This window comes from Schistocerca cancellata, chromosome 2 (genome assembly GCF_023864275.1).
Source record: "Schistocerca cancellata isolate TAMUIC-IGC-003103 chromosome 2, iqSchCanc2.1, whole genome shotgun sequence".
Lineage (NCBI taxonomy): Eukaryota > Metazoa > Arthropoda > Insecta > Orthoptera > Acrididae > Schistocerca > Schistocerca cancellata.
The window spans coordinates 347,512,353-347,524,296 of record NC_064627.1 but is presented as its reverse complement, the minus strand read 5'-3'; the positions used below and the strand labels follow the sequence as shown (position 1 = coordinate 347,524,296).

At 42.0% G+C, this 11,944-nt stretch overlaps 1 protein-coding gene across 2 annotated transcripts in view; it reads left to right on the top strand.

Moving 5' to 3' along the window:
• Window positions 1–7,113: 7,113 nt before the first annotated feature.
• LOC126161739 (lysophospholipid acyltransferase 6) overlaps window positions 7,114–11,944 on the top strand; it is a 155,046-nt gene continuing 150,215 nt past the window's right edge. Inside the window, exon 1 of one of the 2 annotated variants that reach the window (XM_049917778.1) lies at window positions 7,114–7,237. Coding sequence is in view for 1 of the 2 variants with exons in the window: in XM_049917777.1 (XP_049773734.1) it covers window positions 7,148–7,237 (90 nt within the window). In the remaining variant the exon portion in view is untranslated. The remainder of the gene's footprint in view (window positions 7,238–11,944) is intronic. The other variant, XM_049917777.1, reaches the window with a different exon arrangement.

Genomic DNA, 11,944 nt, shown 5'->3' with positions numbered 1-11,944 from the left:
GCCGCGTCAAACTGAACATCGAAATCTTGTCGGCTTTCTACTGATCCACAAAGCCTGAGCTCCAGTTAGGTTTCCTGGTTCCTACTAAGACAGTATTGTTGCGGCCTGTTTAGTTGCACTGCCAAGACAAACTAACTCAAGTGCCGTCTTGAGGATTATGTTTCGAAAACTTTGAGCAAAAGGTGCACGGTCGACCTTACTGTTCATCATCATCATCATCATCATCAGCCAATCCAATCATTAGATGATGTGGCCTCTTCGAGTCGTGGATTCAGGTAGGCTTTCAGAAGTCTTCTCCAAGTGGGACGGTCTTGGGCAGTTCTCTGCCAGGTGTTACCAGCGATCTTCTTGATGCCTTTGTCCCATCTGTCTGGTGGTCTTCCTCTAGGCCTCCGGTGCTCTCTCGGACTCCACTCCAGTACTAGCTTCGTCCATCTGTTGTCTTTTCTTCTTGCGACGTGGCCAGCCCACTGCCATTTCAAGGAACCTACTCTCTCTAAGATGTCATTAACCTTAGTCACAGACCGGATGTCATCTGCCCTTTTCCTGTCTTTTCTTGTATAGCCCAGCATTGATCTCTCCATGGCTCTCTGTGCTGTCCTAAGTTTCCCTTTTGTGAATGAGTTCAGTGTCCATGTCTCGCATCCGTACGTCATCACAGGAAGAATGCATTGATCAAATACTGCTTTCTTCAGATTTACTGGCATTTTTGATCTGAATACTTTTGAATTCTTCCCAAATGCTTGCCAACCAAGTTTGATGCGTCGATAGATTTCTGGTCTTATGGCTCCCTTCATATTTATAATCTGGCCAAGGTAGACATATTCACTGACCTCTTCTAGTAGACTGTCCTTGACTTTCACATCTCCAGCTGGGACCCATTTGTTGGATATTACTTTTGTTTTGGAAAGGTTCATGTTCAAGCCAACCAGCTGACATTCCGATGCAAGATCTGTAACTAAGTTTTGGAGCTCTGCGAAGTCTTTGGCCAGTAAGGCAATATCATCAGCAAATCTCAAGTAGGTAAGCCTTCTTCCGTTAATTCTAATTCCCTTACCTTCCCAGCTCAGCTTTGACATAGCCATTTCCAATACAGCAGAGAACAGTTTTGGGGAGATGGGGTCGCCTTGCTTGACACCCCTCATGATGCGGAATTCTTGAGTTGATTCGCCGATGTTAACATAAGCTGAAGAATTCTCGTAGATTTTCCTGAGCACTTCAATGTATGCTGCTCCCACTCCTTGCTCACTCAAAGCTTACTGTTACTGAAGTTTAAATTTTCCCTAAGCTAAGTAGGAACTCAGCTCGCATTTAAAGTGAAGCGACTTAATGACTAATTTTCTAGTTTCACGATTTTGCGACCAGTCACTGCGGCCGTTAGTTACCTTGGTAAAATTGTGCATTACTGTTTTCCAAACTGATACCACTGAATTAATTTACAGTTCACACGCCTGTCACTGCGAGCCGGTTAACTTGTGTGTATCTGTATTGTAAGGCGTCCTGGCACAGGTCGTAGCTCACGAGCGTAGTTTCCTGTCCATGTGACTTCAGTCTGGTGTACCACCGCCACGGTCAAGGGGCCTCTCTCCATTTTCATTAGCGGTTGTTAAAAAGTAACTTGGTAATTGCATATCCTGTAATTGCGTGAAGATGTTTAGGTCTGGTCAGATCGTGAAGGATACGACTCTGCATTTTAGACAGCGACATGGGTAAAGTGCCAGTTATTTTGAATTGAGTCACTCTGTCAGTTATTGAAATTGAAATTTTATAAAACAATTCTCACCAAGTCAATTTTTGCTACTCTTTTTTTCTATGTAATTGTCAGTGGAGTGGTCTACAATCATTAGTGTTAAGGTTTTTAATTCATTTGTTCTTTGATCTTAAAATACTTGTTGTTGATAAAGGTTCGGAAGTTCATTTGTTCTGTCTAACTTGAAAATTGTTCTGGTATTAGCCGTTCAAAGATTTCAGAGGAATTTTACTAGTTTATTACGTCAAGATGTATAACTGCAGTTGCTACATTTATTAAAGATTTGGTCCCGTTAACTCCTGCTTTGTATTGTTCAAATACAGATGTACACAAGTATTTTCTGTGACATCTAATAAATAAGTGAAAATCTTTAAGAAAAGGCACAGTGACTTGTAATCCCAAGGACCCATGTATCCAAACCATCCTGCCCAAACGTACTTGTGCATTGCAGTTTGCGTGCTAGCATTTAACATTCTGGCGGTTACACCAGTTATTAATGTACTAGCATTTCACATTTGCAGCTTCTTATCTCGCACTTAAATCAGACTGTGGTCTTGCAATGTTAATCACTTACATATGTTGCCTAAACAAATGTATTCCCATAATTTCATTACTCCACATTAATTACTTTTTGGTGTTGCGATTTTTTTCCCATCAGTGTATGTATGTATATATGAATGTACGCATGCATGTATTTTCCACATCTCCTCCTAAACCACTGGACTTATTTCAACCAAAATTAGTGTACATATCCAGTATTTGAGAATGAGAGCACTTGGAGACTTGCAACAAACTTTACACATAATTGCAAATCTTTACGAAATTTTTTCTCGCTGATGACCCCACAAAATGATGAAAGGAAGAAAGTTAATCGCTTAACACATGTTCGCTGTTAATAAAGAAGACAGTATAACTACCACATGGAGCATTACGTTTTAATTCCTTACTTCTTTATTACTAACTATATGCGTGACAAATCTTGCAGACAGTATTCACATATACCACTGAATGTACCAGAAAAATGACATCACAGTAGGATGGAGTTATGACGTCATGAATATTGAATGCGTGAAAAACTAGCACATCGCGCAAAACGTTTAATTTTATTATTTCGTTGCTACTAACTCTGTTCGAAACGCTTTTAGCATACAGTATACACATGTGTCGCTGAATGTGCCGACAAAAATGTATTACTGTGGGGTACACAATTCAGGAAATATGACGCCATAAACACTGAGATGCATGTGAACTGCCGCTCCATGTGTGAAAATGAAGCTGCAGGGCAAAATTCGCTAGACATAGAGGAGAAATGTGTATTTAGATAGGCGTAGCATTTGTTAAATATTATGTGGAATATATCTGACATAAGTTTATGCTACGCAAGGAAAGCCATGAGTAAAAAGCTCATCCTAAACCTCTGGAACGATTTCAAAAAAATTTGGTTTACGTAATATTTACAACATGGAAAGAAATACTGTAGGGATAAGAACCATCAGCCTCCTATTGGGGTGAGTAGGATAACATAGAGAGGGAAGGGAGCATGGGCAGATGAGCAGACAGTGAGGGGGAAGGAGGAGGAAGGCACAAATACGAGGAGGAGGAGATGGAAAGAGATAGGTGAAGGGTAAATGAAAAGAGAGGGTAAAGGAGGAGATGGACAGAGAAAGGAAAGAGGAGGAGATGGATGGAGACAGCGGGAGGGGCAGATGGGCAGAAAGATGGGGGAGGAAGAATGACCACACAGAGGGGAAGGAGGAAATGGACATAATAAGGGATGGGGAGGAAGAGATGAAGAGAGAGGGGGGGGGACAAGGAGATGAAAAGAAAGAGGGAGAGGAAGAGATAGATAGAGGGGGAAGGAGAGTTAGACAGAGGGGAAAGGAGCAGATTGACAGAGAGAGGGGGGAGGAGGGGATGAACAAAGAGATGGGGAAGGAGGAAATGGATAGAGAGAGGGACAGCAGGAGATGGACAGAGAGAGAGAGACAGAGAGGATGTGGAAAGAGAAATTTGTGGTGGTGATGGGCAAAGAGAGGGGGAAGGAAAAGGTGGACTATCAGAAGATTGGCATAGATACATATACACTGGGACTCAGCTAGTGAAGGCATAAAATTGTAGGGTCAATCTGCGTGGAAGTGTTGCCATATATTTATGAGGCAAGTCCTAGATAAATCCGGTAGTGTGGGAGTGTGCTGGCAGTCAACCCATTGAATGTATGCATACCACGAGCAATTTTCACCTGTAGATAACATTTATATACGACAGTCTACATCCTGATTGTGCAGGTCGATAAACCATTGTGTTTATTTTAAAGTAGTCGCAACAGGAAGATGTAGTATTATAAGGACTACTACGTGGAGAAAGAGAACTTGCGATTAATATTTTAGTTTCTATTACGGAGAGCATAGATTAAACACAGATGTCAGAAAGTAAAAACAGAAGGATTTGGACCTGAACGTATTTCACTGTGTAATGAATAGCTTATTTACTATATGTTTGCTCCAAATTGTATACATTATGGAACACGTACTAGGAAGCCATTTACCATTGCCGCATAATTTATTAAAACGAAGACTAAGCAGTCAGATCATACCTAAAAATAGAGGTGACTCTCCCTTCTTTTCCTGTAACAAGGCCGAGCGTGGTGGCGCAGTGGCTAGCACACTGGACGCGCACTCGGGAGGGCGACGGTTCAATCCCGCGTCCGGCCATCGCTGGGTCCAAACGATACATATCGAACGTGCGATCGTAAATCGATCACACGACTCCAGTGGCGCGCGTTGTGATCAATTATTTGTGATCGTAATTTTATCTGTTTCCCGTCGTTCCCTTACTTGCTCTAAATTATATACCTCCGCAAATTATTTGTGAGTTGCTATGGAAACCCAGACGATTTATGTCGTTAGTGAGTGGGATTTCCCTAAATCGCTCCAGGCAAATGCCGGGATGGTTCCTTTGAAAGGGCACGGCCGACTTCATCCCCGTCCTTCCATAATCCGATGAGACCGATGACCTCGCTGTCTGGTCTCCTCCCCCAAACAACCCAACCCAACCCCAACCCCAACCCCCTGAACAAGAAAAGTGACACTTGAAAACAAGCTAAGTTCCCTTGCATTTATCTCGTCAAAGCTATAAGCCAAATTCATTCCGGATATCGAATGAAAATTGCTAAGATACCTGTGATACACACTACTTTTAAACGATATCTGTTGTATCGGCAGATTAGCCAACGCAACGCACACTAATTTATAGAGGAGGCCGAAATGCACGCGTCAACTCACGCAGGCTTGCGTTAGGTCTGAAACAGGATACGTAATGAATGCTATAAATAAAAGTACGTAGCTGCTGGAATACTTAACTTAAATCCATCATTTGTATACAGCATTCTTGATGATACAAGTGAGACTCTCTCTAGAAATGGTTAATGGCGCCTTGCTAGGTCGTAGCCATGGACTTAGCTGAAGACTATTCTAACCATCCCTCGGCAAATGAGAGAAAGGCTTCGTCAGTGTAGTCGCTAGCAAAGTCGTCCGTACAACTGGGGCGAGTGCTAGTACGTCTCTCTAGACCTGCCGTGTGGTGGCGCTCGGTCTGCAATTACTGACAATGGCAACACGCGGGTCCGACATGTACTAATGGACCGCGGCCGATTTAAAGCTACCACCTAGCAAGTGTGGTGTCTGGCGGTGACACCACAATATCTGTCTCTACTAGCGATATAGTTACATTTAGAATCTGCAGAGCGTTTGTGGCAAACATGACACCGAATCTTAGGCACGTAACATTTGGAGGCAGTATATTGGCTACAAAAATTCTGTTCTGCTCCTCTGAATTCTCAGTGCAGAAATATTCTTACTCCATGGAAATGGGAAATGACCATCCAAGAGTAGTCGTCATTTGTTTTCTCGTTCCATGATAACATTCTAAGAAAGTTGTTACCGTTTCACACCTGGAGCGACACTAGCGCTCCAAGTGGTGAGCAAGCAGTCACATGTGTCATAAGGATTATGTTTGTATGTAATTATTGCCTACTTAATCAACGAAACAGTTTTTGTGTGTGTCCCATGCGTTATTAAACTACCAACAGACACGGACTATCGAGGAATACATCTAAAACCAGCCGAATCACACTGATTCATCACGATGAAATACTTACGAATATGTGCATATGTGTAGCGCACTCCACAGAAAGCAAGAAAATAAAAACATACATTTCATGCATGCGAAGCTTATATGGGTGTTGTTGCCTGTTGTTATTATCATAGGCACTCTCGTTGACACTTGAACATTTCTTACGGAGTCTAACGATTCACCCATTCTTACACTCCACTCGGCTTTCTAATACATAAATATATTTGTAAGTGTAATTAATTTTCCTTCAAAAGCGAATATGTTGAAGATTCTTGCCGTTTTTGGCCCAAATTTAGCAACAATTGTTGGTTTGTTTTTTTCTGTGTTGGGAAACAGTTGTATTGCTTTCAACAATATTATCATGTCTGCGTCGTTTTCTCTCAAGCTACAGCCGTGGTGGCTTATTTCGTACTTTAAATAATGTAGGTATTACATTCCATATAGGTTTCCTAAGTTCCAAATTCACTGATTTGGTTGACAGTGTAGCCAAAGAAACTCCACTTTGTTGGGTAGGTATACAATGTCTTTCCGTACAAGGTCTGATCTTCCGATGTTCACTAGCAATTTGTTGTTATAAAGGGAATCGACACTATTCGGTAAATAGCTGTACGGTACAAGAGACTCGTAAATAAACTGTCCTGCTACACTGTTCCGTACCTTCCAGGACCCTTAGGAAACTATAGACTGACAAATGTGCTGTCATTTTGAAGTCATTTTCGTTTTTCGTGGTAGTGCATAGACACCCTATTGTAAAAATTATGTTGCACATCAATAGAAACGTTAGTATTCGCACTCATCCGATATCGTGTTACAGTTGTCGCTTTATGGCCGCTTGGGGCGCTGCTATAGCTGTGGGAAACAAAATCGAGACGGAGTGTCGCGACTGTTTTTTAGACTGTGACAATCATATTCTTCTGCCACAGTCAGTGATATTAATATCGTTGATTCGGCCCAGACATTTGTCATCTCTGGTGCTGTGGTCAGTGTACGCGATTACGGCTTACTTCGGCTGTGTGTCTGGCAACGATGAGTCACGCGTGTGCGTCGGCAGCTGCGCGGGCTGCGCGCTAGCTCGGAGGCGCGAGGGACACTGATGTCTGCTCGGCGCTGCACAGCGCAGCGCTGTAGAAATTCCAACCCCGCCCTTCCCCCACCACGCGGCCCGGCCGCCTTCTCCCCTCCTCGCCCACCCTCGCGCTAGTCACACAAAACGTTCCTGGCTTGCAGTAGCAGAAGTACTGGTGGCGCGAGGGGAGCTGTGCAGTAATGGCGTGGTCTTACTCGGATGACGGATACTATGACGGGAGCCGGCTCTTCAGCTGGGTGTCCGACCTGTCCGGACTCCCTATAGACCAGGTAACCGCCTGTTTGATCAATAGCACATTTCGCGCGCGCATGTGAGACTGCTGCTGCAGCAGATCTGTTCGTTTGTGAAGCCAGGCACCTCAAGCGCCTGTTTTACTGCATTGCGTGGTACATCGCCTGTGTTTACATTGTCGGTAGCCTGTTGTAGAAAAGCAATACGATTTACATTTGCTGAAGTAGTGATGCTACGTGTGTAGTCTTCGATTGCGTCCAATTCGCTTTAATGAAGTCTACCGGTATGTTCAAAACTCTTGAATCCTTTGAGCACTTAATAGTTACTGCAGGTGTTGGCGTGATCGTAACTTGTTTTTGTTGCTCGGCTGCTTCAAAGACTTTAAACATTACGGGTAAATTATCGATGTGCATTTAGCAACTGTCATTCAAAAGCGTCATTCATTGCTTAAAAAAATGTAAACTGCCGTTCACTTTGTGCTGCGTCGTTATTCACGTAGTCTATTTAAAATAATAATTTTTTGTAGCGTAGTAGTAAGGTTCACGAATCGATATTCTGACTGAACAGATACTAAAGACTCATTACGATATTAGCAACGGTGTCTGAACGTAATATCTGTTTAACGTTACTTATTAACCGTTGTTACCGATAGTCAACGGACGTTTTTAATGCCGGTACTTACACCTACCGCTACCATTTTTGTACCAGGTGATGCCACAGTGCTTTCATTTGAAAATTGGTATTCAGTTGTATCAGAAGGTGAAAGTCATCCAACAACAACGACGTTCGTAAATAAGATAATGGATGAATCTCGTTCAAATGAAGTGCGTAGACATCAAGCAGTTTAATGATGGAAAATATTCCATTTTTTCTATAGTAATTGTATATGAAAGGCATTGAATAATAACTGTCAAAATATAGAGCTTCATAACTGTATCCAAGGGAAAGGTACTGCGTTCAACAAGTTGTTTAGAGGATATCGTTATCCGCTGAAGCAGCGTTTGTTGCTTATAATCAACTTTTTAAAATTCATGTTGAGCTATATGTCTTCACTATTGTCCACAGGACACCAGCGTACATAACGATTGCGATGAAGTTTATCAAGACTGAGAACTTTTTCTTAACCTGCCGTTGCACGCGTCTTCTCGTGTTTTAATTTTCGTTCTCAGCTACGTCTCCTCGCTCTCTTCCTTCGTTATTGTGTGCTTGCTCGCGGGGGGGCGGGGCGAACAATGGCACCGACAACCGAGCGGGGCGTGCAGTAGTACGTACTTGCAAGAAAAAAATCTTCACATCTTATTGTCAAATGCCAGCGAAGCTTGGTCAGGTTTTGCGTCAGCTGGCGTATCGATTTTCAACACTCTCAGCTCCCCACCTGGTCGTCTTACCGTACGCACATTTTGTTCTTTGACAGCCTTGCAGTGATTTGTTTCCAACGATCATAAATATACTCGCTTTTGGGTCGGTTATCGGCCGTTATGAAGGGAGGTAAAAAATTAGGTTCCTTCTGCGACAAAAGGTCCCTGTGAATATTATTTTTCAAATCGAAGCGCACCTACTGCAAGCTTTAATTTTGTAATTACAATCCCTATAAGGTATCAGATCACAGAACATTTTTAATTAATTTAGCTTCACGCTTTCGTGTGAGTGCGAAACGTATTAGCTTAGAAACAAGTATGAAACATGCTAGTTAGCTTTGAACCCGTGTTAATGAAGTCATCGCACTTTTGCCGACACGAGCGATTTACCGGTCGATGGCCGGGTCGCTCGGTTACGCCTGCGTAAGTGCTTAATGAAAGTGCAGGAGCTAACTTGTTAATATACATGGAATTTTTTTCTCGCGATTGGTTTATGGTGTTCATCAGCTTTCGTGTGCGAATTGTGACTGTACATATTTACTAAATTACATGTGAAAAAGGGTACGTTATCATCGTGCATTAGTCTGCACTGAAGTAACACAACAGCAGATTTTACGATTAGTTGTTTAGCTGTTATATCCTTGCGATTAATTGTTAGGAATTTTGTTAGAGTTTCTTTACAGGACAATACGCTAGCTTAAATCACTGAACACTAAGATTGTTATACCAAAACAGTACTTGTCGTCATTAGTATTTATATCTGATTATTTTGTACTAAACCTGCTTACTCATCTCCTTCATGCTCTTTGTTTATAGTCAGTTTTCCTGTAGGATGTTGTCTGCTGTAAAGAAGACTGTAAAATACGACCTAGTTCTGCAGTGCATGCAGCTGACGTTTCACGCGTCGGCTAACGCGAGATCCCGCTATTCGTGTTTACCTTTGTGATGCATCACTCCGAGATAACATTTCAGCTCAGGCGAGGAGAAGCTTGCCGCATGATACAGAGATTAAGATTAGTGAATCACTTTTTTTTTTTTTTCAAGTTAGCAGGCGGTCTATATAATACAGTAGGCGAAATGTCAGCAGATGGGACACACGGTTTTGTACTCGCTATTAATCTATTACACTTACGGGATAACTGAAGTGTTATGGAACTGGACCTAAAGACAACGTTGAAAAGCTCCAGCCAGATTTCACAATATTTCAATTAACCAATTTGGATAACGGTTTTATTCTTACTCCATATCTTTCACTGCTCTTTCTGTAATACCTGTATTCTTTTATTACCGCCAGTGTTGTTATTTTTATTGCCTACATGCACACAAATTTTTAACTTATTTCTCCTTATGCATCCTTTTTAAAACTGTATACGTAGAAGCTCTCTGTGGTACCGTGACATACTGTATGGATACACTTTCTACGTCTTGAATGCGGTTCAGATGGCTCTAAGCATTATGGGAGTTAACATATGAGGTCATCTGTCCCCTAGACTTAGAACTACTTAAACCTAACCAACCTAAGGACATAACACACATCCATGCCCGATGCAGGATTTGAACCTGTGACGGTAGTAGCAGCGTCGCTGGTCCTTCTTTGCTCTTTTGTTGCTGATTTATTCTTCTTCGCTTGATGAAGGCCTTGGTGACGAAAATCATACTTCATTTTTCCATTATTTGTAATATTTCTTAATTCTAGATAACGAAGCTCTCGAAGAATTTACGATAACAGTAGGGTATAAAACTTGACATTTTGTACTTAATTTCGTATGTAACATATCATTGGCGATCTAATAACAGTAATTACCTAATGTATGACCTATAGATTGTGACTGTCTTTAAATAAATAGTGAAGTAGTAAGCTTCACGATGGTTTAGTAGCAATGTAAGATTTCCCCCTCCCCCCGCATCCCTCGTTAAGAGAAATCATTTTCTTTCTTTTAAAAACCATATAGCCTCTACGGGAACTTGCATAATAAAACAGCTATATCTCTTTGCTCCATGATTCTTTTGTCCAGTCATTTTACGTAAGTGCTTTTATCCTTTGCTCAGTCATTAGTATTCTTATTACTACTATTTAGTCCAGTTCGGCCTCTCAAGGTCACGCCCAAATTCAACGCCTCGTCCAGTTTGTTGCGTCCTATGTTTCGCTTAACTCCTTCCGTCCATAATGTTCCACATTTCATATTTTTCTCCACATATAATCTTCTAAAGTTCCTTCTTTATTGCTAAACGACTTTATGCGTGCTATGCCTGAATAGTGTCACTTTCAAGATATTTTTATTTTTTTCACACAAGATTTGTTTTTCCAAAAATAGTAAAATACTAGGCTGTTAAGTGACCGCACTCATTCTGTAAAGATGTCCAAAAAGATCAATCTTCGCTTTGCCTGTACCTCGTACACCGGTATGCTTTCCTAAGTAAATATCGTTTTTGCTTCTCGCAATCTGTCCATCAGTTCTTGGCATCCGAGGAACATTTACAACACGTGCTTAATTTACTTGGGGTTATTGGTATTGCTTTTTAAAATGTATACACACATAAGTCGTTAGATTCCGAATAAGCATATTGAATGAACACAGCACTATAATAAGCATGAGTACTAGTGATAAATATAAAGGTGAACCAAAAAGTTTGCGTTTGAGAGCGTTGCTGCAGCATATATGAAACGTAGCGCGACTCCGATGCAGGTGTATAAGCACCGTCATACAGACAAGGTATTAATGTGGCATTCGTGTATTTCCGACGTGTATGCGGGTAAATGCGGAAACGTGAACTATGGCGACATTATTACCAAATACGTCATAACAGGAGCAACGTGCTGTTATTCTTTTCATGGCTGCCGAAGGACAAACACCGATAGAAACCCATCGGAGAATGAAGAATGTGTGTTTGGCAGCAAGCCTGTCGAAAAGCATCGGTGTGGAATGGTGCCCTACAAGGGATGCTGCTGCTTCGTAATAACGCACGTCCCCATATCGCAAATGTCGTAACACAGAAGTTACACCAGCTCAAAGGGGAGACACCCGAGCACTCGCCCAATACCCTGACTTCTCCCCATGCGACTGTCACGACTTCGGTCCCTTAAAGAAAGATTTTGAAGGGTTGACGATTCCTGTCGGACGAGGACGTGCAGCAAGCTGTTACGGACTTCTTCACGCTGTTTTACCAAACGGGTATTTTCAACCTGGTGCGTCGGTGGGATGATTGCCTCAATACTCAGGGCTATTTACCTTATTCACATACGGATACTGGAATGTACGGCTTTCGAACGGAAACTTTCTGATGGCCCCTAACGTATAGATAGTTAAATGTCATTGCTTGAGAAATAAGAAACCTACATCTCTGAGCGAAGGAAAAGCACTCCGTCTGCAGGCTACAAGTGTCCCA